The sequence below is a fragment of the Cynocephalus volans genome, chromosome 1 (genome assembly GCF_027409185.1).
Source record: "Cynocephalus volans isolate mCynVol1 chromosome 1, mCynVol1.pri, whole genome shotgun sequence".
Lineage (NCBI taxonomy): Eukaryota > Metazoa > Chordata > Mammalia > Dermoptera > Cynocephalidae > Cynocephalus > Cynocephalus volans.
Window position 1 is genome coordinate 179,827,890 of NC_084460.1, and position 27,595 is coordinate 179,855,484.

At 45.3% G+C, this 27,595-nt stretch overlaps 1 protein-coding gene across 4 annotated transcripts in view; it reads left to right on the top strand.

The window, feature by feature from the left end:
• EVA1C (eva-1 homolog C) overlaps positions 1-27,595 on the top strand; it is an 83,131-nt gene that overhangs the window by 53,128 nt on the left and 2,408 nt on the right. For all 4 annotated transcript variants that reach the window (XM_063107505.1, XM_063107492.1, XM_063107495.1 and 1 more), the window contains 3 exons: positions 11,290-11,433; positions 19,361-19,441; positions 20,796-20,885. In XM_063107505.1, coding sequence (XP_062963575.1) covers positions 11,290-11,433; positions 19,361-19,441; positions 20,796-20,885 — 315 coding nt within the window. The remainder of the gene's footprint in view (positions 1-11,289; positions 11,434-19,360; positions 19,442-20,795; positions 20,886-27,595) is intronic.

Below are 27,595 nucleotides of genomic sequence, written 5' to 3' on the forward strand. Positions count from 1 at the left end.
AAATATGAGCATGTATTTATTTGTAACAGAAAAACAATAATAGTTATGTTTTAAAACATCAGACTAAGATAAATTTCATAATTCAGACTGTTATTTCTTGATACAGGTAGTTGATACAGAAATTATATATTCCATTCTATATTCTCATGAGATTTAAGGTTTTTTCTACTCAAGTTTTGTGGAGAAGTGGCTAGTCTTAGGCTGACTTATATTTCAGGATTGTGGTTTACTTTATTTGAAATGAAGCAGAGCTTTTTTCTTTTTTCAACTGGCAAATGTTTAAAAAAAACCTGATAAATGTGCTCAGCTAAGAACCCCAAATAATAATGAGCCTCCTAAAGATAACAAAACTATCCTCAACCAACCCTGTGTGTCCACAAAACAATAAAAAAAATAAACTGGAAGAGCACTTAAAGGATATATCTTTACTCCTGGATAAACTTTTCATGGCGTCTGGGACAAATTAAGTTATACAAAAGAATAGTTTATTATAATATTTACAAAAAACTTAACACTTCTGAAAAAATTGCCTCGAAGACTCTCACTAAAAACTGTTTTCTCTCCAGATTTGAATTTTGTTTTACTTTTTTAGAAAGTTTATTTTATACTCTTTCATTTTAAAGCAATGTTAACTCACAAAAACTTGGAAAGTACCTTAAAATCATTCGGCAGAAAAACCACCTCTTTGCCACTAGCCAAAAATATTCTCTGCTACCATCTTGGTGATTCTCCTTCCAATTTTTTTTTTTTCTTTACACAGGTTTTGGGCCTTAATATTTAGTTCTGATCACACCATACATATATGCTTGTTTTCACTTCACAGAGCCAAAGAAGGCATATAATTTAGACTATGTATTACCCAAGCCCCTAAGGCCTTTTCCAAAAGTACCATTTTCCCCTCTAACATAAAGTGACCTGAGGATGATGATGGTAACACATGCATTGGGTGCTGGCATTAGACACACTACACACAGTGTTTCATTTAATAGTCACACCAACCCAGGAGTCAGCTCCTTGGACTTGTTGTCCAAGTGGGGAAACTGAGACTTAACACGGGTACGCTTTTAGCCACTGCTCTGTTCTGCTTTGTGCAGCTTCCACAGGCAGATGATTTTCTGTGATCTTACGGTTTTCATTAACCACAGCAGATTTTTCATTCAAGCTTGGGGACAACTGATGAGAAAGCTCACGTTTCTGTGGGCTTTAACTTCTGCAGCTGGTTCATACATACCTCACAGAAGTACAGTGAAAAAGTTATTCCTCGTGTTACATGGAAGGGGAACCGAGTCTCAGTGAGTTTCACAGATGCCAAGTGCTGGGCAAACAAGAAGTGGAGCACATGCTCTCCTTGCCTCCACTGGCCCTTGGTCTAATGGGAGATCCAGGTGCAAAAGCAGCTGTCACAACACAACATAAGCATGACACCCCCAGCTCCATTCAGCAGTCCTCTCCATGCAACTTGCCCCTGTGTGTTCTGGAAACCACTGCCCTGGCCCCTCAGGCTCAGAGGTGGCAACATCTCTGCTATTCCTAGTCCTACGGTTCTTCACTGTCCCACATTCTCATCCATTCCCATCATTGCAAACAGTCTCTTCTTTAAGCCTTGAGTTGAGCCCTAGGGGGCCTGCCAGGACCCTGGTGGTGTGCTGCCCGTTGCTCTTCCCTGCCTAGCGGCAGTGAACTCTCTTCGCAAAGACACACTTGACATTTTTGGCGCTTGGTACAGGCAGGCACTTAAAACATTCTATTACAGCTTAATCAACTTCTTGACTTGCTCTGTTTAGTCTTCACTCATGAGGACCCACAAAAGTAGGTCCAGCAAAATGCGTCCCTTAGACAGGAGTATTCTGAGGCAGCCAGAGGAAGGATGGATTTATTCCAAGCCCGGGGAGTTGCTGGGAAGAGCCAATCCAGGAGACCAAGCAGAGGGGTGGCAGCTTAAACTCTTCCTGACTCCCCCAGAGGCAACTTTTGTCAGCATAGATTCTAACCCACAAATCAGGCACCCCCACAAAAAAAGCACATATTCTGAAAACAGATACAGGGATGTTTGCATGACCTGATGTGCCAGACTGTCCATTCCAGTCCACTAATTCATCATTAAATACTTACTTATTGGGTGCCTACTGTGTGCCTGACACCCCAATCATCAGGCATTGTGGAACTGCACTTAGCAAAATAGATCAGAACTTTCATGAATATATTCAAATCAAGTGCTTTTATGATAATGTTCCTTACCACTTGCAGGGTTGTATGAGGATATATATATTTAATTGTCCCTTTCTCAAGAGTACTTTTTAGTGTTTAGTGTTTAGTGTTTTGGTGTTAGCAGCACCACACTCTAACCAACTGAGCTAACCAGCCTGCCCCTCCCTGGAACATAGTTTGATGCCCCTGCTCTTGGAAAAGGAACTAACTTTATTTGTTGAGGGCCTGCTTTGCGTGGGACACTGTGCTAACCCATTTGACTTGTATATGTGGCCCTTGTCTCTGTGTGTCAGACGTTTATGTTTGCTGAGCAGCAAATTCTTCCCTTACTTTCTTTCACAACTGCACTCTTTTACAGTTTGTCTTGGTGTATTTTCCACTAATATAACAGAATACTACAGGGTAATTCATAGTGGGCAGAGATTTATTTCTTATAGTTCTGGAGGCTGGGAAGTCAAAGGTTGATGGACCACATCTGGCGAGGGCCTTCTTGCTGAGTCGTCCCAGGGTGGGAGGCAGAAGAGGGAGAGAGAGAGGCAAGGAGGGAAGGGGAGAGAGAGAGAAAAAACTCATCCTTTTATCAGAAACCCATTCCCGCAATAACTAACCCACTCCCGTGATAAGAGCATTAATCCGTTCCCAAGGGCAGAACTTTCATGACCTAATCACCTCTTAAAGCTCCCACCTCTCAACACTGTTGCGCTGTGGATTAAGTTTCCAACACAGGAACTTTGGGGGATACATTCAAACCACAGCACAGCTCTCTAATTAACATAAGAGATAAAAGTAGAGCTTCCCTGAGACATGAGCTTTCCTACCTATCTCTACCTGTGCAGTCCCTGGGGTACCTCCTCAGAACCCCAGGGCTCCCTGGAACTTAGTGTGACAGATTTTTTTTTTTTTTGAAGGCTGGCTGGTAAAGGGATCAAACCCTGGTCCATGGTGTTAGCAGCACCACACTCTAACCAACTGAGCTAACGAGCCAGTCTCTCCCTGGAACATAGTTTGATGCCCGTGCTCTTGGAAAACAAACTACCTTTATTTACTGAGGGCCTGCTTTGGGTCACACACTGTGCTAATCCATTTGACTTGCATATGTGGCCCTCCTCTCTGTGTGCCAGATGTTTAGGTTTGCTGGGCAGTGAGTTCCTTTCTTACTTGGAGACTCTTTCTTCTTTTCCTGACGCTTTTTTCTCCGCAGGTGCACTGATCTGTTATTTCGGTCCTAATCTGTGTTCTGTGTAGGCACCTTTGGCTTCCCTAAGAACCAGTGACTCATCACCACCCACCACGTGGGCTTCTGTCTACGAGCAGCTGACCCCACAGGAGGAAGTACAGGTCCCCTACCATCTCCAGACCTACTAAACTCCCACACACCCCACAGTCAGGGATGGCTCTGGCCGAACCACAGAAACTCTACTCCCTTGATGATTTTTTTTTTAACTGCACAGGCATTATTGGTAATGCCCCTCCCTTCTAGATCCTTCCAAAGCCCAACTACATTCTCCCATGGCCCATTCTGAAAGCAACAGACTCACACATCAGATGCAAGCTCCTTTCCCTGCCATAGACCCTGCCTGTCCACCTCTTGTTTTCCTCCAACTGGGCCATGTCACCTCTTCTAGTGCACCTGAAACTTGCCTCAGGTTAATCACTTTACACTCTTCCTCTATTGATTGGCTTTTCTTCTTTCATCTTCAGGCCCACAGGTCTCTTCTCTCCTTTAAAAACCTTCTCTGTCTAGTCCCCCTGTTCTGGCTCATGTCTTGTCCCCTTGAACAGCATGTCGGGATCCAGGGCCCCCTAACTTCTTCACCACAGTTTGGCCTTTCATCACCTCTCTCCTACCAAAGTGTTTGAGTCCATGACTCTTGCAATATCTTTTCCCACTCCTGTCTAAGTAGAGACACCGTATTTAAGGGCATAGCCGTTAATGTCAACCAGACTAGGGTCCCAGGATCCACACCACTGCCAATTATGGTAACCTTGGGCAAGTTGCATAACCCTGCCAACCCTTCTGCATTAGTCAGGGTGATTGATTAACATTAACTGTTATAAAAAATGACTCAGTGGCTTAACCCAGGAAAGGTTTATTTCTGTCTCCCATCAGTACAGTGGGACTGGGTGGTTCTCCTGGGCAGCTCACCTCCAAACAATGACTCAGGGATCCAGGCTTCTTCAAAAACAGAGGTTTCAGCAAAAACAGAGAAGGGACATCATCAGAGAAGTGCTTTTAGAAGTTGACTTTGGCAGCATTGTCTGAATTGATCGGCATGAGCAGACTAATGGAAGGAAAAATGGGTGTGGGGCCGTTGACCTGACTGCTGTTCCTGACTCCTAACCTCCCCTCTCTTCCCTGTGATCAAGTTTTTACCAGATATTGTTCTTCCTCTGTGCTCCTGTGAGACATTTCTGGCTCAACAAAGCCATAAATAAATATATATTTTTTAATTTCCTATAGTGTTATTATCTGACTCCTTGCCTCCAATATCTCTGGTCTCTATTTAATCTTAAAGATTCCTAGGAGAAAAACCTTCTTGTAAAAGGGCTTCAATAGTCTATTTTTTATTTTTAAATTCTTTAATATACTTGATGTACACAAAACAATATATGTAACACTTACATAAGTTGTAAAAGCAGAATAATATAATGCATTAAACCCCAAAGAACTGGAATCCTACAAGTAACTTGCCTTTACTTATGTGTTTCTCTCCTGTCCCAGCCCTAATCTGGGTGGTAGCTACTATACTGAGATTTGTGTTTACACAAATATATTGTATACTTACTTTGTTTTTAGGGTTTTTTGGTTTTTTTTTTTGGCAGCTGCTGGTTCAGGGATCAAATCCTGGCTCTTAGTGTTAGCAACAGCACACTCTAACCAACTGAGCTAACTGGCCAGCTGATACTTATTTTTTAAAATTATTTAGTATTTTTTAGATTTCTGGGGGGGGGCTAATAAAAAATATATATTGAGGTCTTCATCAGGCTCCTAGCCAGAGCTCCTAAAACCCTTGTAATTTCCTAAATTTGAAGAGCAATAGGAGCATCTTTTATTATAATATTTGAGTTTTGTCCCTGGCTCCTGAAATAGCTCCAGAACAAGAGAGGTACAAGGAGCATCTTGTCTTGTTCATAACAAGTCCCTTTCAACCACACCTGAGTTTATGTTGATAAGAGACTTTTGGAAAGCCCTTAGGTTGGGGGACTGTTGTCAAGAGAACCAATCACGTGATTAGAGGGTTGGAACTTCCACCCCCAGCCCCCAACTCCTGGGCAGGGGAGGGGCTGAAGGTTTAGTTAACCACCAATGGCCAGTGATTTAATCAATCATGCCTACAGAATGGAACCTCTATATAACCCCTAAAACAATAGTGTATTAGTCCATTTCTGTTGCTTATAACAGAATAACTGGAACTGGTTAATATATAAAGAAATAGGATATTTATTGCATACAGTTTCAGAGGCTGGGAAGTCTAAAGTCCAGGGAACACATCTGGTGAGGGCCTTGTTCTTGGTGGTAACTATAGTGACACATGGTATCACATGGTGAATATGGCAGGAGTATGAGAGAGAGAACACTTCTCATGCACTGTCCTTTTAAAGCCATCAGAACCACACCTGTGACCACCATTAAACCATCAATGGATTAATCCATTTACTAGGGCGTGGTCCTCACAATCTAATCACCTCTTCAAGGCCCCACCTTTCGATTACTATAATAGGATTTCCTACCTTCTTAACACTGTCACAGTGGGAATTAAGTTTCTAATACATTAAACTTTGGGGGGACACAATTCAATCCATAGCAAATGGGGTTTAGAGAGCTTCCAGGTTGCTGAACACATCAAGGTGCAGGAGGGTGGTGCACCTGGAGGAGGCATGGAAGCTCAGTGCCCCTCCCCCATGTCTTGCCCTACGCATGTCTAACATTTGGCTGTTTCTGAGTTGTCTCCTTTTATAATAAACTGGTAATCTTGTAAGTAAACTGTTTTCCTGAGTTCTGTGAGCCATTCTAGCAAATTATTGAACCCCAGAGGAGGTCATGGGAACCCCTGACTTATATTAGTCAGAAGTATGGGAGGCCTGGACCTACAACTGGTATCTGAAGTGGGAGTGGGGGGAAGTCTTGTGGGATTTAGCCCTTAAGCTGTGGGGTCAGTACTAACTCCACGCAGCTAGTGTCACAATTGAGTTAAATTGTAGAACACTCAGTTGGTGTCTGCCAAGAAATGGAGAATTTCCTTTAGGTATATACCCAGAAAACAGATTGCTGGGTTATATGGTAGTTTTATTTTGGATTTCTTTAGGAATCTCTATACTGCTTTCCACAGTGTGTGCAGAGATCTGTATTTCCACCAACAATGTACAAGAGTTCCCTTTTCCCTGAACACTTCCCAACACTTGCTATTTCTTTTCTTTTTGGTAGTACGAAGATACTTCAAAATGTTCGTGGAAAATTAGAATTGAAAGTTAATACAAATCTTTCCATGAACTTTTTTTTTTTTTTTTTTTTTGTCGTTTTTTCGTGACTGGCACTCAGCCAGTGAGTGCACCGGTCATTCCTATATAGGATCCGAACCCGCGGCAGGAGCGTCGCCGCGCTCCCAGCGCAGCACTCTACTGAGTGTGCCACGGGCTCGGCCCTCCATGAACTTTTTGAAGTAACCTCATAGCCATTCTAACAAGTATGAGATGACATATTATTATGGTTTTGATTTGTATTTCCCTGACAATTAGTGATGCTGAGCACCTTTCATATACCTGCTGGCCATTTTTATGTCTTCTTTGGTGAAATGTTTATGCAGATTCTTTGCCTATTTTTTAATCACATTATTTTTTTGTTACTGAGTTGTGTGAGATCCTTATATATTTTGGAAGTTAATTCCTCATCAGATATATTGTTTGCAAATATTTTCTCCCAACCCATAGGCTGCCTTTTTGTTTTGCTGATTATTTCCTTTGTTGTGCAGAAACTTTTTAGTTTGATGTAGACCCACGTGTTTATTTTTGTTTTGTTGTCCTATTTACAAAATCATTGCTAAGACTAATGTCAAGGAACTTTTCTCCTGTGTTTTCTTCTAGGAATTTTATAACTTAAGGTCTTAGGTTTTAGTCATTAATGCATTTTGGGTTGGTTTTTGTGTATGATGAAAAATAAGGATCCAATTTTATTCTTTTGCACGTGGAAATCAGTTTTTCCAACATTGTTGTTGAAGAGACTATCCTTTCCTTATTGTGTCTTCTTGGTATCTTTGTTGAAAATTAGTTGACCGTATATCTTGGGCTTATTTCTGGACTGTCTATTCTGTTTCATCAGTCTGTGTGTCTTGTTTTTATCCCAGTATTGTACTGTTTTGATTGCTATAGCTTTGTGGTATATTTTGAGATCAGGTAGTGAGAAGCTTCCAGCTTTGTTCTTTTTGCCAGTTCCAGGTATTTCATTATAAGCAACAGAAACAGACTAATACATCTAGAGGTGATGCTCAGGAGGGAAAGCTGGGCTGGAGACAAGTGATTGGATGGGCATCTGCTTTCTCTACAGCAGGGAAGAAGAGAAATTTATGTAGAAGTGGTTAGGGGTGGTGCAAGGTGCAGGGGATTGTGACTGGTTAAAGGGTTTGAGGAAGTTCTTTAGCAATCTGCGCAGGCATGAGCCATCTGCATGCCTCTTCGTGGGTCTCATGTTCAAAAATGGCAGTGTTAGCATGATCCGGAAGTAGAGTTTTCAGCCCTCTGATGTCAAAAGGTCATCCATTGGATATTGTGCCAGCTCGGTAGAGAAATATGTGGGCTCAACCAGTGTAGCCTGGTTTGTGCTAGGTTAAGCTAACTAAAACCGTCCTGCAAAATACCTTAGTCAAACAATTCATGACCTCTGCGCCAGAGGCATTATCTTAAAAGGCAGATAGGAAGAAACGGAGTAAGAGGTTAGTCATGGAAATTTACTGATAGAACAAGCAATGTATACAAGGAATAAACAAACTTTAACTGAAATGTAACCAGTTACACTGGGAGCAGGAGCACCCTGTCTAGTCTGGAGACAGAAGAATGAGCAAATAGGTAGAACCATATGATAAGAGCTATACCAGCAGCAGTAGAAGCACAGAGAAAGAAGCTACTAACTGCAGCCTGGAAATCGGTATCATGCAGACAGCACAACTGAGAAGATGGAGAGAAGCGGGTATTTCCAAGTGGGCACAGGAGCATGTGCAAAGGTATGGAGACATCAAGGATCTCAGGCCAGCTTTATGGAGCTGCAGTGAGACCTGCAGGCTGGGACTCAGGCTGGGGTGGAGGGACGGCTGCAGAGGAAGCTAAGAAGGAGGGAGAGAAGGCAAGTGCTGCTGAGCTTTGTGCGCCGTGCACAGAAGCTGGATCCGGTCTTCTAGGCAGTGAGGGACCCTAAGCAGGGAGTGACGTGATTGGAAAGAGCACACTAAAGGGCCAAGGGCAGAAGCATGTGCAGGGAAGAAAATGGGGGGAGGGGAGAACAGTTAGAAGACTTGCTGCAAAATTGGCAGGAGTGGAACTAAGGCCATGACTGAAGAACTGAGAGAAGGGACGTGTTCCAGGGCCAGACTGTCAGATCCCGGGGCGGGAGGAGGAGGAGATGGAGAGCAGGCAGGGGTAGGCAGCGTTGCTTGGGTGTTAGCAAGGGAATAGGAGGAGGTGATGGATCCCGTCTAGACTGTGGAATGAGAGGTTCCTGGAAAGAGAGAAAAGGCAATTGCTGCATGGGTTGGAGTTCTGAGAGTTGTCAGGCTGAAGGTTGTGAGCCAGTCTTTGGCTCTCAGTGGTTTGGTGGCAACAGGAATGGGCTTGGGGCCCAGATGGAGATTAGCCGGGAGAAGAGAGCTCAGACCTAGGCACAGGAAAGAGCTCGCTTTGGGTGGGCTGGTCTGCAAAGGTGCTGGGATAGAGGGATCAGAGACAACCCAAGTGACGAGCACCAGGGAACCGAGGTGGGAGAGGAATCCTTCAGCAAGAGTGTTTAGGCACCAGACAGTCTAGAGACAGGGGAGGATTAGGACCAGCTCTTCTTATCTCTTGCATAGGACAGTGGTAGGTCCCTGTGGTCTTGGGGAAGGGGTCAGTTTCAGGATGTGTGTGGGACAGAAGCACATTGAGGAGTGGAGGGGACATGGTGGGGATGGGGGGAGAGTCAGCAGAGGCAGGGGCACAGAGGACCCTTCCTAGAAGCCTGACTGTGAAGGAAAGAGATGAAGCTGGCGAGAGGCTCTGGGGTCTGGGGACTGCAGAGGTTTTGTTGTTAAAGGGCAGAGGAGTTTGTCATCTATGAGCCATGAACAGACATGCATAGATTTTCTAAGGCTGCCCTGCACTGTGTCCCCCACATCTTCCCTGAGCCGCCCTTCACCACAGCACCAGCCCTCGGCCTCTCCAGGCAAGAGCCACCCATGGGCATCTCCAGATATGAACGTTCCCTCCAAGTCCTCTTGAAACTCAAATGCAGGACAGTATTTTTTTTTTTTTTATGAAATTTATCATCTTCTCCAAACTGTCTATTCCTGCTGATTTCCCCAGTCACTGTCAGCAGCACCACTGTTTCCTCAGTCCCTCAGCTTAAGATCTGAAATCATCCTCCATAGCTCCTTCCCCGCCCTCCACTGGAGACCTGGAGAGCAGGGTTCAGAGGTCACCTGCAGACCCTGGAGCCTCGCTGCAGCACTGCTGTTCAGGCCCCACTGTTCTCTAGCGTGTGAGGTTACAGAGCCTCCTGTGTCTGCTTCCTCATCCACAGAATTGGGGGGCGGGGGTGTTACAAATGGCCAGTCTCATAGGGTTAATGGGAACGTTAAATCAGTTAACATACAAGTGTTGAGGACAGTGCCTGGCATAATGCTAGCTGTTATTATGAGCTGAATTTCACAAGGTCTCTGAAATCTTCCTCTTCTCCATTCCCTGCTTGTCAAGCCCTTAACTCCCCGCAAAGTATACTATTAAAATCGCTTTCAAACTGCTCTCCCTGCCTTTGGTTCCGTTTCCCTCCCAGGGAATCCTGTACACTGTCCCCAACAGACAATAGCGTCAGGCTGTTTCTTTAGGCTCCCTGTTGCTTGCAGAATAAAGCCCAGATTCCTTAGCTGAGCGTTGGAGGACAGTCTCCGTCTTGGTGCAGCTTACTTTGCTCACACCCAGCTGAGGGCAGCCCTTTAAGTGTGCCTGGCCTGCCCTCCTGAGCATTCACGCCTCTCTCTCTGGCCCGCCTCTCCCCTATCTGTGCTCTTCCTTCCACGATGCATAAAGCCTGCCTGGCCACTCCAGCCCACAGCACACTCTCCCGCCCCTGACCCCAGCACCTCGTGTCAGGACCCACTTTTCTGGCTCTCCATCACTGTGTCCCACTGTTAGACTCCAGGTCTCACGTGTAAGTTTTGTCTCTCCAGCTCCACTGAACCCCCTGCGAATGCAAGGCAGTCTCTTCTTACTGGTTTGCCTGCCTCCTCCTCCGTAGGTGTTTAATTAATATTTACTGATATGATGGCATTGTGCCAGCATGCTGAAAAACATGTCCTCGTCTTTATTAATTCATTTTATTCATTCATTCATCCGTTATTTTGGGAGGCTTCTACAGTAGGCCAGGCAGTGGGAATTAGATGATGAGCAAGACAGAAGTAGTCCCTCATGTTCATGTAGGGGAGATGGGTTCTTAAAATAAACAAACACAATAATTCAAAGAGTGGTGAGGGTTATAAAAGAAACACGAACCTTAATTCAACATTCTACATATTTCACCTGCTCTGCATGCAGGATGAGTTACATAATGTATGGGCCCAGTGCTGGATGTAAATCCAGGGCCCCTGGCTCAGACGGGCATCAGAATTTCAAGACAGTGCCAGGAGAACATCAAAGCGAGCCCAGGGCCTTCCAGCACACGACCGCAAAGCTGGCTCAGCCCAACTTAGGGGCTTTAATGAGACAGAAAACAAACAGAGAAACAGTCTTCATTCAATCTGAAAGCCTGTTCAGTTTATTTATTTACAGAGAGGAGCATAAGCGGTGGGGTGGCCATGTGTAGAATGCAACCTAATGCTCCCGTTGATGTTTCCTGCCTTTCAGACTGCTTGTCTTACTCAGCCTTACAAGTATTATCCAGAAGGTGCTATGGGAAGCAGAGATGCAAAATCATTGTCAACAATCACCATTTCGGAAGCCCCTGTCTGCCAGGAGTGAAAAAATACCTCACTGTTACCTACGCATGTGGTAAGAATAAACCCACAGCAAGCTGCCTGAAGACCCTGCCCCTTTGGAGTTGGGGGTCCTGTGAACAGTAGCAGTTTGAATGGAATGAGCCAAATGACTCTACCCCAGAAACTGTCCTGTCATCCCAGATATTCCAGAGCCCCTTTTTCTATCCTTTTTTTTTTGTTTATGACATTGACATCAGATAAGTGGTAGGATTTTCTTTGGTTAAAATTTGCTTTCAAAGTGCTTTTAGCAATCAGATTGGCAGCAAATGGGGAGGGTAGAAAAAGAACAAGCAAATGGGGTAGAACTGATGTCCCTGAGAACAGCAATTTTAATCTAGGCTCTTAGGAGGCTCTAGAATTTATTGGTATGTCATGCAAGTTCACAGAAGTATTGTGTGGCTCTTATTTAACCTCCCTGGACTGCTTTTAGGCCCTGAATGACTAACTCAAGATGCTGCCAGCAGCTACTTTATCTACATATCCACAGCATTGAGTCAACAGATCAAATGCTCCCCCGAAAACAATTAAAAATGTTACACGACAGCATTACTTTGTCTCCCTAGTCTTTACATAATAAAATGAAATGCCTGCTTTGTTTAGATTCCAGTTTCATAAAACTGCTTACAAGTAAATCAGCAATTGTTTTTTGATTTCCAGTTTGTAATCCTAATATGTTGACTGTATTTTTGAAATGAGCATAAAAGCAAAGGGAACCCAAAAAGTACTATAACTGAAGAACTTGATACGTTCACTCTTGGCAACCCCTTTATCCCCTGCCAAATATTTCTAGCCTTTTTTTTTCTTTTTAAAATAACAGCTTTATTGGGATATAATTCACAGACCATATAATTCACCCATTAAAGCATACAAGTCAATGGTTTTTAGTGCAACCATCACCACAGTCAAAGAACATTCTCATCGCCCCAAAAAGAAATGGTGTATCCTTTAGCAGTCACCCCATCCACCCATTACTCCCCTCCCCCAGCACCTGGCAACCACCAGTCTACTTTCTATCTTTATGGATTTGCCTCTTTTAAGCCTTCCATATAAATGGAGTCATGCAATATGCAGTCTGTTGTGTGTGGCTTCTTAGCGTATGTTTTCAAGGTTTATGCATGCTGTAGCATGTGTCAGTACTTTGTTCCTTTTTTATGGCCTAATAATATTCCATTGCATACCTGGACTTTTCTATCCTGAACTAAAAATTTTTTCTGCAGTATCAGTGCTGTAACAGTGATGCCGGAGGAGAAGGGGTCTCGTCCTCTTACCAAGTTCTTGATTCCACCACAGGAAAGAATTCAAGGGCAGAGTCACAGTAGAAAGTGAGAACGGATTTAATGTAAACGAATAAGAGATGCAGATTTCACAGAGAGTGCGGCCTAGCTCCCGAGACCCAGCAGAGCCCGCACCAGGTCCAGTACAAAAGTAAGAAATACCCCCTTAGGGCCAGCCCGTGGCTCACTTGGGAGAGTATGGTGCTGATAACACCAAGGCCGCGGGGTTTGGATCCCTATATGGCCGGTTAGCTCTCATGGGAGAGCGTGGTGCTGACAACACCAAGTCAAGGGTTAAGATCCCCTTACCAGTCATCTTTAAAAAACAAAAAAGAAATACCCACTTCAAGTCTAGTACAGGGTACAGGCTGCCTCAAGAGAGTGAGCAGCCGCCTGCCAAAAGTAAGTTTGATACAAAAGAAAGATCCAAAAGTAAGTTTGATACAAAAGAAAGATACACACATTGGGGCAAAGTGCAGTGCGGGTTGGACCCAGGAAAGTGAGCAACAACCCCACCTTCTGCCGGGATTCAACTTTTCTAGTTTCGCTATCTAATACATATTCATGCTATCTCATGAATATAAATTCCACTTTATTGAGCATGCTTGGCCATTAGGGTTATATAACCCCTTTCTATGGAGCGTGCCCAGCCACTGGATTTGCATAAGTCAGCCCCCTGAGGTCTCCTTAAATAGGTTCAACTAACAACAGTAACTCTTCTCTATGGGAGGGTGGACAGGAGGGCCCTGAGACCTCGGGATGTGGTTTGAAACCCAGAGGTGTGTCCTGAAACCCAAACCCAGGGAAACTGAGCACCTCCCATCTCAATAGGTACAATGAGGTGACTGCTTACAAGTATTCCCAGAATAACAGCGGCCACACTTACATTACAGGAAGGCTGGTTTTAGCTGCTCACGGGCTTTATTCCTGCTACCACATCTAAGCAGCTCTGGGTGGCATTGAGCCTGTTCTGGCTGAGGTTCCAGTAACTTTAGGCCTCTTCAGCGGAGTGTTGAATGCAGAGCAGGAGTTTAGACTAAACGTAAGGTGAATTTTCAAGGATGAGGCAAGAGCCATTACTGGGGCTGTGGCTTTTTTTGGCTGCTGTGGAGAAGCTGAGCTTTTGTGGCCTGGGGGTCGCATGTCCCGGTTCAAGCCTCTTTTCCCTCCTTCACTTGTTCAGCGCATGGCGGGTGTGTTCTGTGTGTCAGAAGCTGTGCCAGGTGCTGAGAATACAGAAGTAAACAAAGAGACATGGTGTTTGTCCTCCTGGGATTAACAGTCAGGGGAGAGAGACAGGTATTAAATAAATAACCAGGGCTGGCCCGTGGCTCACTCGGGAGAGTGCGGTGCTGATAACACCAAGGCCACGGGTTCGGATCCTATATAGGGATGGCCAGTTTGCTCACTGGTTGAGCGTGGTGCTGACAACACCAAGCCAAGGATTGAGATCCCCTTACCGGTCATCTTTTTTAAATAAATAAATAAACAAATAAACAAACAAATCTGTCATTACCTATTGCAACAAACTCTGTTTTGGAAAAGGGCAGGATACTATAAAAGAGGATAATGGTGGAGGGACCCTAATTTAGCTTGGGGGTGGTGGTTTGAGAACTCTTCCAAAGAGAACATTTTTCTGGGTGTGAACTTTCAGCTGAACTGGGGGGGGGTGAACTGGCAGAGTGGGGATGGGGGTGGGTGACAGAGACGCAGAGGTGCTGATTGGGACAGAGGAGAGGAGTTGGCAAGGAGGAAGGTGGCATGACGTGGCACTGGAGAGGGCCAGAACCAGTTCCCAGGAGGTCTTGAAAGAGGGTGCCAGTGGAAGGTTCTAGGTAGGGGGGTCATGTGATCAGATTCCGGGCACATAGAAGACCATGTTTCTCCACCTCCTTGAGATTAGAAATGAACATGTGACTAGACGTAGCCAGTGGTATCACGGGTAGGCCAAAGCATAAAAGAAAATGTGTGAGATCTCCCTGTGTTCTCTGTGATGGGCATTGGAAAGACCTCTCTGGCTGTTGAGTGGAGAGTGGATGGAACAGAGTAGGAGCAGGGAGACTAGCTAGAGGGCCACAGGCAACGGTGGCCTAGACTGAAGCGGCACTAGGAGACACGGTGAACACTGGATGGATTTGAGAACTATTTGGGGAATAGAAACACAATGATATAGAAGAGACCTGGTGTATTGGAAGGATTAGGGTCTGGTAGAAGCTGAGAGGGTTGGGGTTGATATTTGATAGGAGGGTGGAATGTTTCTCTCATTATAATAGGAAGGAAGAGGATTTGGGGAATGAATGAAGTTGTCTTGGCATTCCCATTGCATGGCCTTTGTCTTCTGAAAAAAGTATGACGACCATCTCTCCATCTCTCTTCTCTGCTATTCACTTCCTAACCACCCACCCACCCACACAGTACAGACAGCCTTCCTCTGAGCCTGGGCTGCGTGGAATAAAGCCACTCCCACAGCTCTGAATAGTACTTAATGTTACAGTCCTACCAATATGAAGATGTGTAGTCTTGCAATCTTAATTCTAAATTTTTAACAGAAAGATGGTTAATTGGCTGGCCTAGGGTCAGGTAACCACCTCCTTTGATCAGCCCTGGCCAGAGACCATGTGATGTGATTATAAACACAGCTTCCAGAGAGGGGCCCAACTAACCCCCCCACCCAAGTCAAGATGTTCTTAAATAGGAAGGTCTGGGAAGATCCACCCCAACAGGCCTCTATTCCAGTACTGTGTTTCCAACCTCAGCCTCCAGCTTAGCTTTGCTTTCCTACCCAGTAATCTTGCTCTGCTGACCTGGGGCATACCTTACCCCTTGGGGTGGGGTGGGAGGAGGGGTTCTGTAAGGGTCAAGCAGGCCCTGCTGTGGGGACCCACCCTCATCTCTACAGAAGCACATGCTACTCCTCTCCAAAATGACCCATGCTGGGCTGAGCTAGGGGCACGGGTGCCTCACCCACAGCTTGCCCCTGTTGCACAGCCAACTAGAATATTCTGGAGGGGAGAGGGGAATGGGCATCCCGATGTCAGAAGGTCACTGGACTTCATCCAGCTACGAACTGCTGCTCCTTGTGAACTGGGGGTGGCTGAGCTTAGGCCATGAAGGGACGGGGGAGCGCTGCTGCCATCTCCCCTTAACTTATGCCACACTGTTTTCTGAGCACCAGCTGCATACCAGGTGTGGAGGTGGGGGCTAGGGAGTTCACGGTGAGCAATATGGCCCCCTCCACAGGCTGTAGAATGGAATATGGTGAGTTCCAAGCTGTGGGGCCATGTAGGGGGCTCTGGGGGACTTGGAGGACCAGGAGGGCTTCCCAGAGGCAAGTGAGATTGGAGGGTGTGTGGGAGTCAGCAGAGTGAAAGTGGCAGGAGGTAAGGGCAGGAGGCAGGATGGGCGTGTGCACAGGCTGGGGGGTGAGCCCAGAGCAGAGATTGGAGGGACAGGCAGTTCACGCTTGACTTGCGCCAAAGGACAACGCTGAGCCATCCATCGGAAGGTTTACTCAGGGGACATAATCAATTTGCATTTTAAAAAAGACATTCCTCCCTATTTTATAGAGCTTCATTTAATCATGGCTCTGCGTTTTGTTCTCGCATCTTGCTTTTAGGCTGGGTGGAGAATTTCTGCACCATTGTGTCCTCTCGGGGGAGTCATTTGGGCTGTGGGGCCTTTTGCTTTAATAACAGGAGGCAGCGCAGAGCACTTGGGCATTGATTAGGTTTAGAGATGCATCACTCAAGTCTTTTTCTTTAATGTTCTGCTAAATGAGCTCCCCGAGCTCTCTGTTTTTCCCTCTGAGTTTTCCCATTAGCTAAACTTCTTGGAAATGCTGGATTTCAGTCTTTCTTCCTAACAGGGCAAGGCAGACCTGGAGACTTTGGCCAGCTTCCCTTCCTCTCTGCTGTGAAGGCTCCTCCCCATGCCCACAGCCACCAGTCTTCAAGGGTCACCAAGAGAGAGGCACAGCCAGCATCCCTGCCCTGACAGTTTCCTGGGGCCTCACAGGTCCTCCCAGGTGGGAGGGTTGTGCAGGATTTGGAGGTGCCTTTGCAGTCTGGGCACCACTGAGAAAGAGAAACAGGCAGAGATCATTTTTGTCTGTGATATGAGGAATTATTTTGGGCCCTAAGTTCAACCTGTGGAGGCTTCTTTCTTAAAGTCTGAGCCAACCCAGGCTTGACACAGACGATTCGTTTTGAAAAAAAAAAAAAAATCGAGGTGGAGAATGTGCCCAAATTTAGCAAACCATTCAAGTCCATTAGAATTGTCATCTCTGGTTTCACCTAAACAGACTCAAGAGGGACTGCCTGAGTGGGAATCACTTTGCCATCTTAATAATCCTTTAAAATAATCTTTGATCCAGCTCCCAAAGGCTGAATGTTTCACAGACAGTACAGCATTGCAGAAGAGGCAAGGGGATTATGTAAGCCACACCGGGAGTTGAAACTGTGCCTCCTCCTGGGTGAAAGGCACATTTTTGAGCCTTAGTTTTTCCATCTGGAAGAATGGGAATGATACACATCTTCACAGACCACTAAGAGGACTGTGCAAGATGCACCATTTAAACTGCCAAGAACAGGCTCTGACAAACATTAGGAGCTGCATGAAGAGTGCTGTGCTAGGGTTTTCACGAATATACTTCAAGTGGAGAGGGACGGTCATAAATCACGCTCTAGTCCCTGTCCTTGTTCTGAACCAGTTTGAAACAAGGAGATGCAAGAATCTGACAGGTGTGTTGACACCTGTTGTTATTTTAAAGGTCCTAAATGAATGAATATCCCAACATCAGAGCCATTTTCACATAGTAAATGGGCAAGTTTCCTGCTGTGGTCTGTATCATACCAGGCAATTTAATCTTTTGAGTGTCTAGTTATTATGCAAAGCTCATCTTAGAATGTCCTTCCTCTTTGAGCTTCTCTATAAAATTCTGATTCTTTCTCAAACTGTAAAGCCTCTGGTATTTGCAGAGAGTCAAGGCCTTTCTTGGGTCATATTTTGAGAACAGGTCAAGAGACAAGACAGACATGAGAAAGAAGTGCCACTCCTGGCAGGGAGAGATGACAGTTCCTGGACTTCCTGCTGCCAGGGAATCAGGGATTCAGGGAATCAGGACCCAGAAATGAGCGAGAGGTTATTTAATCAGAAACCATTTTTCAGTAGCACAGCTCAGCTCTCTGGGCACTCCATGGTCCCAGGATCAGTGGTGTGGCCCGTGGCCACCAAGGGGCATGCCTCAAAGGCCTCGGACAGCATCTTCCAGCAGCATCTTCACTGTGCCTCGCTGGAAAGTGCCTTGCCACTTGCTGATGGGCATGAAGGCGCCAGGGCCTCCTGTACGTGGAAAATTCACACTTTAGGAATGTTCTGTGTTTGTTGATCCTGGGACATCCCCAGAAGAATTTAGTTAAACACTTGGAGAACGAAAATGAGGTTTTCTTTCTGCTGAAGATGTCTCACCAGTTCTTTTAAAAAAAAAAGCAGTGCAGTGGAACTTCCATGGTTTGTATTGGCTTCCCTTGCATTTCCTGCTGCCACTTCTCTCCCATATCAGCTGGGCTAAAGAACAACAAAAATAAGCAATTTTCTACAGCAAGAGTATTTGGTTTCCTCTCCCTTCTCCCAGCCTGCGGCGGTGCGCTCAGCCTTCAGAATTCTTGCTTCGTCCTCCGTTTTGCTGGTGCTGTCATCCGCAGGTTGCTTTGCCTGGGGACCCTGACACCCCGTGGTTTATTCTTAGGGTCAGTCTGTCAGAATCTTTAACCACCTTCCACAGGAGTCTATCACGCTGTCTTCTTGTCCTCAGCTTGCTATGCTCCTTTCTCATAAAATTTAGCACATCTCTCTAGCCTGGAGTCCTGGAATTCTCTTCTGGCTTGTTATGGAAGCAAAGAGGCAAAGCGCCCGGGGTGCAAAGCAGAGCGGGAGCCGCGAGAGGCCAGTGGTGGGCTTTGAGTTGGTCACTGTCATTTTGCTTTACTGTGTCTCAGGGAAATTCATGTTCACAGGTAACAGCTTTATTGAGGTATTAATTATGTGCCCTAAATTCACCCATTTGAAGTGAATTCAATCCAGTGATTTTTTAGTAAATTTAGACTTGTGCCTTCACCACACTCCAATTTTAAAACATTTCCGTGATCCCCAAAAGTTCCTCGTGCCCATTTGCGGTCCCTCCCCCTCCCTTGGGCCCAGGTAACTGCTAATCTACTTTTTGTCTCTTGATTTTCCTTTTCTGGATTTTTTGTATAAATGAAATTGTCCAACAGATCGTCTTTGTGTCTGGCTTCTTCGCTGAGCATAATGTTTTTTGAGGTTCATCCATGTTGTACCATGTGTCAGTACTTAGTTTCTTTTTATTACTAAATTATATTACATTAGATGGATATATTATATCATGTTTATTTATTCTCTATATTGTTATTTTTTAAAATATTGCAAAATGGGCCTAAAGTTTCACAATTCTGGGAAATTTGGTGACCACACAGATACCATGGGGGGGAGATGGGGTGCATGTATAATTAGAAGGTGGCATGAATGATTCTTGTACTGATTTGAAAAGTGATTTATTAATCTTATCTACATAGCACTTTAAAAATGTATTAAGTGTACACATTTTTAAAAATATACCAAATATTTAAAATATCTCTTTTTGGTTTTCAGTACCCAAGAACATACTCACAGCGATTGATCCAGCTATTGCTAATCTAAACCCTTCTTTGAAGCAGAAAGATGGTGACTATGGTAATTTTTATGGCTTACTACCAGCATTTCTCTTTAAGTAAAGGTAAACAGCCCTCATGTGACCACAGTCACACACTGTTTAGATGGAAGGGGATGTCAGGTGTGTTTGAATAACTAGTTCTGGTGATGATAGTACTGCAGCTGACATTTACAAATGATGGCCAACATTTTGTTTTGATTAAATCTCTCCTCCATTCTCCCTTCAATTCCTAAAAGAAAAATCACTTCAAAAAAGATATCTCAGAAATAAATTTGGGGCTCCCAGACTATATGATGAGTTTACTACAAGGATGATCCCGTCAGGAACCTGGGGGGGGGCCTGACCCAGGTGGGACATGCACACTCCACACGCCAGCTGCCTCCTTCCTTAGCTTGCACTTGACTTTTGTAAATAAGGGGGATGAGCAGTTTGGTTTTCCTATCAAATCTAGGTTGGAATTCACACCCACGGAGTTCCTAATAGAAATTGCCAGGACCCAGTAGCATCTAAGATGTTAGGCTTTGGGTGGCAAGAGTTTTATCTTGTATTACTTTTGTTATATTTAATAGGTCTTTTCTCCCTAAGTACAAAAGTAAAGTATGGTTGGTATGGAAAATGCAGGAAAGCACCAAGGATAGAAATCACCGTTCATCCAAAGCTTAGAGCTGGCTATTGGTGATGGTCTGCTCTGTCATCTAGTTCACCTCCCTAGCTTTTGTCCAGGCTCTGCATCCTCTTTCTAACAGGACTCCCACCCTATCCCTCAAATATCCTAGTCCTCCTGTACAGGGACACCTGAGAGCTCTGTGCTCTGATTCTTCAGCAGCACCTGCCCTGTCTGACATTCCTACGAGTTCCCTAAGCCCCCAGGCTGCCCCATCACCAGCTCGCTAAGCTCTGTCCTGGCAGTGTAACCAGGTAACTGACAGCAGATCTACCCCAGTTTTGCTGGTATTTCAGAAAAAGTAGCCCAGCACAACCTCCCTCCCCAATTCGAAGTTAGCCTTATCTCTGGTCAACAGAACAGAAAGTAGCTCCATGGTTAAAATGAGACATTATTAAGCCTTGAGAGGCATGATGAATGCATGGCCTTTAGGATGAGAAAATAAATTTGTTCCCTTGTGCAGTTAAAAGGATGCACAGCACCTGAAGTTGGAACCAACTAGTCCCTTTTATCATTTAGTGTTTTCAGGGACTGCTTACTAAGCACTCCTCCTGGCATTGTCTCCCATTATTTAGTCAAAGGCCTATTTGTTGGATGTCTGTGACTTTTAATTATTGTGACAGTCCTGGATTAGGAGCAGCAGGGGTATCTTAGGACAAGCGTACTGTGAACATCTGTGATTAATTGGTCTTGCATTTTTTATGAAACAGGTATAAACTTCGACCCAAGTGAATCGAGGGTTTTGAGGAAAGATGGAGTTATTGTTAGCAACTCTCTAGCTGCATTTGCTTACGTTAGAGGTAGGTCAATGAATCTAAGCTTCTTAGAATGCTAAAGAATTTACTAATGTCTTATTAACAAATGTGCTGTTCAATTACAACACTCAGATAATGAAGGAAAAATGACTTTAAGTTTAACATGGTAATTTCCGTCTTCTAAGATCCAGAAACCCAGAGGCCTGAATTCAGGTACAGTTGCAACCAGGCGACCAACAGGAGAGCCACATAAACAGATAAACTCACACTATTTAGGACTCGGGCTTCACAGGTGATTTCCCTCATGAAAAGTAGGAATATGAGGAATGTATTTCATAGTTCTAAAATTTGGGAAGCACCTAGGACTATTGAATTCTACCCATTTCTGAGTCATGAGTGCTATTTGTCATGGTTGCCAGGGTTTGCCTTGTTAATCTTTCCCACAAGGATCGATCAGACTCAGCCCTCCTGAATTAGCAGAGCCAAAGGCTTGCACTGAGCCTGCAGGTCCTGTTCAGTGCAGGAAAGGTACAGACAGTCTTTTCTCCCCATCCCCTCTGCTTATCTTAAGACAGACTGCCTTTTGGAGCATTGGCTGTAAGTTTCAACAATGCCTGCCTGACCTTCAGTAACGTACATGCTGATAGAATGCATGACAGTATTTTTATTCAAGGCCTTCAGAGTTGGGGCTGTTTGGGGTAAGCCTTCCTCAGAGGAAAATAAAGGCTTAAAGGAATATCTCAATGTAGGAGATAGAGAGTTCAGTCTTGGGATCCTCTGCCAACATCGACTTCCCACATGAATATTCCTCCTGTGCGTTTGTTGTGTGGTATGAGGTTGTTGGTTTCCTCTGAGAAATTTCTCTTTTCTAACCACTCTCCCATTTTCATGTCTTGCTGTTCCTGACAATTGTCAGTGTTAAGAAATGTAAGGATTTTTATTGTCAGAAATATCTCCATGTTTACACAGTCCCCTGAGAGTCCCTTGGAGGAAAGCATCATGAAAATCCTTCAAACAGAATAACAACTGAAGAGGCATGATAATGACCTTGCTCTCTGGGCTGCGGCCATGCTGTGTGCTTTACCGCAGATGCCCTGTCAGTTCCTCTCAGCAGCCATCCTAGTCTGCTTCCAGTGCAGTAGCAAAATGCCACAGACTGAGTGGCTTAAACAACACTGATTTTTCTCATGAGTCTGGAGGCTGAAAGTCCATGATTAAGATGCCAGCCGATTTGGTTTCTGGTAAGGGCTCTCTTCTTGGTTTGCAGACGGCCACCTTCTTGCTGTGTCTTCCCATGGTGGAGAGGGAGAGGGAGAGACAGAGACAAGGAGAGATCTCTTCTTCTTATAAAACCACCAATCCTATCAGATTAGAACCCCACCCTTATGACCTCCTTTAGCCTTAATTATCACCTAAAGGCCCCATCTCCAAATATAGTCACATTGGGGGTTAGGATTTCAACACATGGACTGGGAGTGGGGAGAGAGGCCACAATTTAGCCCATAGCAACAATCCTGAGAGATGGGACTCTGATTGCCCATTCTGCATTCAAAGAAGCTGACGTTCAGAGGAGTTGGGCCATTTGCCTGAGGTCACCATGGACAACATCAGGGCCAGGATTCAGAATTGGCTAATGCGCAGGTCTCCAAAAAGTTCATGGAAGGATTCATAATATCTTTTTTTTTTGTTTTCTAGTGTTTTAAAAAATTTATTGAAACATAATTGATTGTACATGTCGGTGGGGTACAGCATTGAACATCAGTACCTGTGTGCGATATGTGATGCTCAAATAAGGGTAATTAGTATATTCAACATCGCATTATCTTTTAATGCAATTTTTCTATGAACTTTTAAAAGTACCCTTGTACAAAGCTTGCACTCAGCTTCTCTCACCAAGAAGCATTGCCCTTCAGAATTTTGAGGACGGAAACCTTCTGACCTTGAATTATCTGAATGAGCTTTCCTGCAACCCTGTCTATCCTTTTACATCCTCATCACTCCCAGAAATCATAGACAGATTTATTTGTTTAGTGCCTGTCTCCATATAGGCAGGTGTTTTGTCATTTTATTTATTGTCATATCCCCATGTCTAGGACAGTGCCTTTACAGAATAGATACACAGTAAGTAGTTAACAAATGACCGAATGATGAATCCTGGTCTGGTATTATGAGCTGTCCTGTGCCTTATTATTATCCAATATTTGCTATTTATAAGATAGTAAAAAAATGTTTTAAATGTAAGGACGTGATGGATTATTGGTTTTATTGAGGGATGTTTTGGGACATTCATCTCAGCAAGCCATGACCAAGCCAAGATATAATGTCTAAGAGAAAGAGGCTGTAAATGCACTGTGTCAGGTGTCAGGTAAATGGAGTCACCACAGAAGCTCATGACTCACATCACAAAGGCTTGCAACGTCTTGGTGGAATGGGTGTCTCTGGACTTGACTGTGAATTTCTTTGGCCTGTCACTCTCTGGGTGGTCACTCTGGATGTGGGCAGCACCTGATGCTTGGTGAGGGGTCTGCAGGCCAGCACACTGCAGAGGTGCATGTGGGTGTCAGCTGAGCCATTTCAACCCAAACGGGTAGCGAGTTGACAGCAAGTGCCAAGCAATGCCAAGCACCATCCTCGGCCCATTGTGGGGATGTGATTGAGCATGGGACTGGGGTCTCTGGGTACTGCCGGAAGGAGAGGATGCTGGCAGGAGCATCCAGGGGCCAAGAACATGAGCTGGGCAGGTTCCGGCCCAAACCAGCCAAATAGTTGGTAAATTGAGTGAATCCAAGAGGACATTTCCCCAGGTCAGGCTGCAAGGAGCTGCGACACATGAATGCGGCCAGGTATACAGGGGACAAGTAGACAAAAAACCAAAACCGTGGTACTTATCCTGAGATATTGCAACACAGAGGTTGGTAGAAGGGACATGAGAACGCCTGCAGGTCCCTGATGAATGGCTTCTCCTGTGGCCATTCAGACAATCTGTGAGGTCATTTTCCCAGCAGTGGGTCAGCTTCTCAGGTTTGTTTGCATTTACCCTCTTTTCAGCAATTCAGAACTACTCCTTGAATTCATTCGGGAATCTGGGTCACAAGTCTGAAGAAACTTATAGGAAAATTTTGAAATTAGAGACACGGAAAGAGGGGTGTGTGTGTGTGTGTGTGTGTGTGTGTGTGTGTGTGTGTGTGTGTGTGTGTGTGTGTGTGTGTGTGTGTGTGTGTGTTTCTTAGGAGGGAAGTTTACTAGCTGGCTCAGCGTGAGCCATTGTCCCCTGGCAGATTGTGACAGTCTTGCCTCAGAACATGACCTCTCCCATTCCACCTCATTAGTGTTTTATTGGCATTTGGCTTTGTGTGTTTACCTCATATATGGCTACAGGCATGCCTTTTGTGGCCTGATATTTCTGTCACTCCTACCCCTTGGGACTGTGATAAGTGTGGGTCTTCAGCCCTTTCAGAACCTGCTGTGGACTTTTGGGGTGCCTGGGGTAACTGGGCCTCAGGGAGGGAAGCAGAGCAGGAAGGAACAGGCTTACAGCACCTCCTGAGTTGGGGGGCATTATTGTTTCCTATGAGAGGAACTCTAGAACAGCAGACAAACCCATATTGAAATAGAAGTACAACACCACATTCCAAAGTCAGAGTTACATGGTCCTCCACCAGGGAGAACAAGTGGAAATCAGCGCCACCTTGTCACGTAGGTGTGGACTCTGATATATTCCCATGGTGTCTAATCTTTGGCTCCGTGACAGAAAGTTTCTATCACATCCCTAAGTGCTGTCAGCCCAGGGCCCAGTATGCTGTGTGCTTTCTCCTGGTGGACCCTCCCCACAGCACCAGGGCCCCAGGAGGAGGGACCCTCACCCGGCCTCTGGGTGTCTTGTCTGGACATGAATAGGTTTGATCTGGAGCTTGTTTTGGCCTCAGACCCAGGATCTAAGGGTCAAAAAGGACCGTTCTTAGGTTCCCAAGGTCATACTACAGCTGGTAAAGTTAAAAGTTGTTCGCTCTACTCTGAGATGAACCAAGGCCAGACTTAGAAAAACACCAACAATAACACATGTAAAGATTCTGTACATCCACGAGGAGAAAACTTTTTTATTTTTCCAGAATACATAATGGAAAAGGATTCACAAAGGACTAAAGTGGTCTGGCTGATTCTGGAAAACTGATGAAGTGCCCTTGGTGTGAAGTCTAGGGCCATGGAGAGAGCCTTGGCCTGAGCTTGGGTCCCAGCCAAGTGATGGCTTTGGACGAGTGATTTGGCTACAACAGGTGGGGTGTTGGGTCAGCTCATCTAAGATTCCTTCTAACTAATATTCGGTGATTCTGTGACTTCAAGCTAGTTGATTTGGATGAATAGGAAGCCTTGTTCCAATGGGCTTGCCGAGAGTTGCCCTTGTGCTCCATCTTTGGTCACTGGACCTCAGGGGGATTGATGTGGACAAGCCCTAGACCTGAGCCAAAGGGCACTGGAGTCCTATGGGTGAGAAGGTCTTCTGGAAGCTGAAGACAGACCCTCACCTCCCAGGAAGAGAAGGAGAGGAGAAGAGAGAGAACCGACTTTATGGATCCCCATTCACAGGGCACCCAGCCTGGCGCTTACATCCATGATCCCCTCCTTTCCCGCACTCAGCAAATATTTGCGTGATCCCTGCTGTGCCCCAGAGAACACACCGGGCACTGGGGATTTGGCACAGAACAGTCTCAGATCCTGCCCTCAGGGAGCTTGCATTCCATGGGGAGAGAAAAAGCAGACATATTCAGTGAGTAAGTGGCAAGTGTAATAGGGCTGTGAAGGAGACATTCAAGATGCTCTGAGACTAAACGGCAGGGGGCCTGGCCTAGGCTCAGGCAGGGGAGGCACGGAGGGCTAGCTGAAGAGCGGACAAAGAACTTTCCGGGCTGACAGAAGAGCACGTGCAGAAACGCCAAGGTGCGAAGGCATCCAACATCTGAAAGGGCCCGTGCAGGGGAGGGCAGAGAGTATAGGTGAGACTCTTGGGAGGTGAACTTGGGAGGGTGGTGGGGGCTGGGTCCTGGCAAGCCTCACAGGCGGTGGTCAGGACTTGATTTTTAGCTTATGAGAAGAGGGAGACCATTTGTAAGTTTTAAGTCAGTTAGTGATGTAATCCGATGTGTGTTTTTTAAAAGACTACCATGGCCATGTGGGGAAGATAGACAGAAGGGGCAAGAGAGGAGGCTGGGGACCAGTTGTCCACAGGGAAGAGGGAGCAGAGCAGTGTTCATCATCCTATTTTTCAGATAAATTCACTGAGTCAACAGACACCTTAATGAAAGTGAAAATACACGCTGCTCACCAGGAGATGTTCACAATATGCACACTGTTAAGGGATTATTATGAAGAATATACAGAAAGTATACATATTCTTCATATGTAAGAGGAAATGCACAATCAACCCCTAGAAAAAAATGGGGAAGTGACACGAACTGGCATTTTGAGAAGAGGAAACACATAAGTATGAGAAGAGATGTGCACATAATTTGTGATCAGGGAAATGCAAATCAAGGTGTGATTGGGAAAAAGTCAAGTCTGTCCATACCAAGTGCTGGAGAAGATGAGGATTCATAGGATTCCTTACACATTGTGGCCACTTTGGCAGTAATTTCCTAAAACTGAAATCCGCATACTCTGAAACCCGTCACTTACCTCCTAGGACTGTACCCAAGAGAAACACTTGCACATGTACACCAGGGATGTTTACAGGAATGTTCACAGCTAGTGTCCACGATAGCAGAAACCGGGCAACAACCCAGATGCCCATCAGCAGGACAGTGAGTGAATAAATTGTTATAGTCAAGAGAATGGAATATTGTACAGCAATATATTAAGTAAAAAAAAAAAAAAAAGTCCCAAACATTATCTGTAACATAATATCCATTTAATAAAAGTTTTTAGGAATACAAAGAGATGCAAAAAACTCTATCAAAAGGCAAGCAGGGAGTGTGAACATGGAATTCCGGCAGTAGCCTCCGTGGTGGGGGAAGCAGGGGTCTGGGGAAGTACGGGTTAGACACGGGGTCGTCCAGACCCTCACTCCCGCAGGGAGCTGCTTCACAGCACAGGCGCTTATTACTGTACCAAAAGTAATTCATTAAACAAGTGAACATAAAGAAGAGCCAGGTATTGACCAACGAAGAGAGTGGTTCGTGTCCCAAGGATTACAACTAATTTAATTCTGTCCACCTGGAGTCCTTAAAAATTTTTTTAAAAAGAGGTACAGTAATGAGTCTGTGGTTACCTGCCCTACTGTGGCAGAGTCAGACCTCGAGCCCTACTCTGTCTGCCCCAAGGACTGGGTCCTCCCACTGCACCACCACAGGGAGAGGCGGGGAGGGGGCGTGGATAATCGTTGTTCTGCAGAAGCTGGACCAGGATGGAATTGTCTGCCTAGAACTGGCCTTGTCTGCACTGGAAAACAGGCAGCTACATTGCTGCCAATGGGGCTCAAGGTGTGTGTTTTCCAAGGAGAGCTGAGTGGTGGTTGCGTTGAAAGCTCATAACAGCACTAGAATGGGAAGGACAGTGGCTTGAGGATTGGAGGGGATGGGTGGGGTCTGCAGCAGGGAAGGAGAGGGAGGAGGATTCAAGGGGAGGCAAGTGAGAGTGAAGCCAGGAGAGACGAGGCTTGGATCTGCAGAGGGGAGAAGGAGAGAAGATTGGCTCAGATCTTGGCATCGTTTTGTGTATTACTGTTAATGACTTTGTCCCCAGAGCCAGTGTCTCCAAATCCC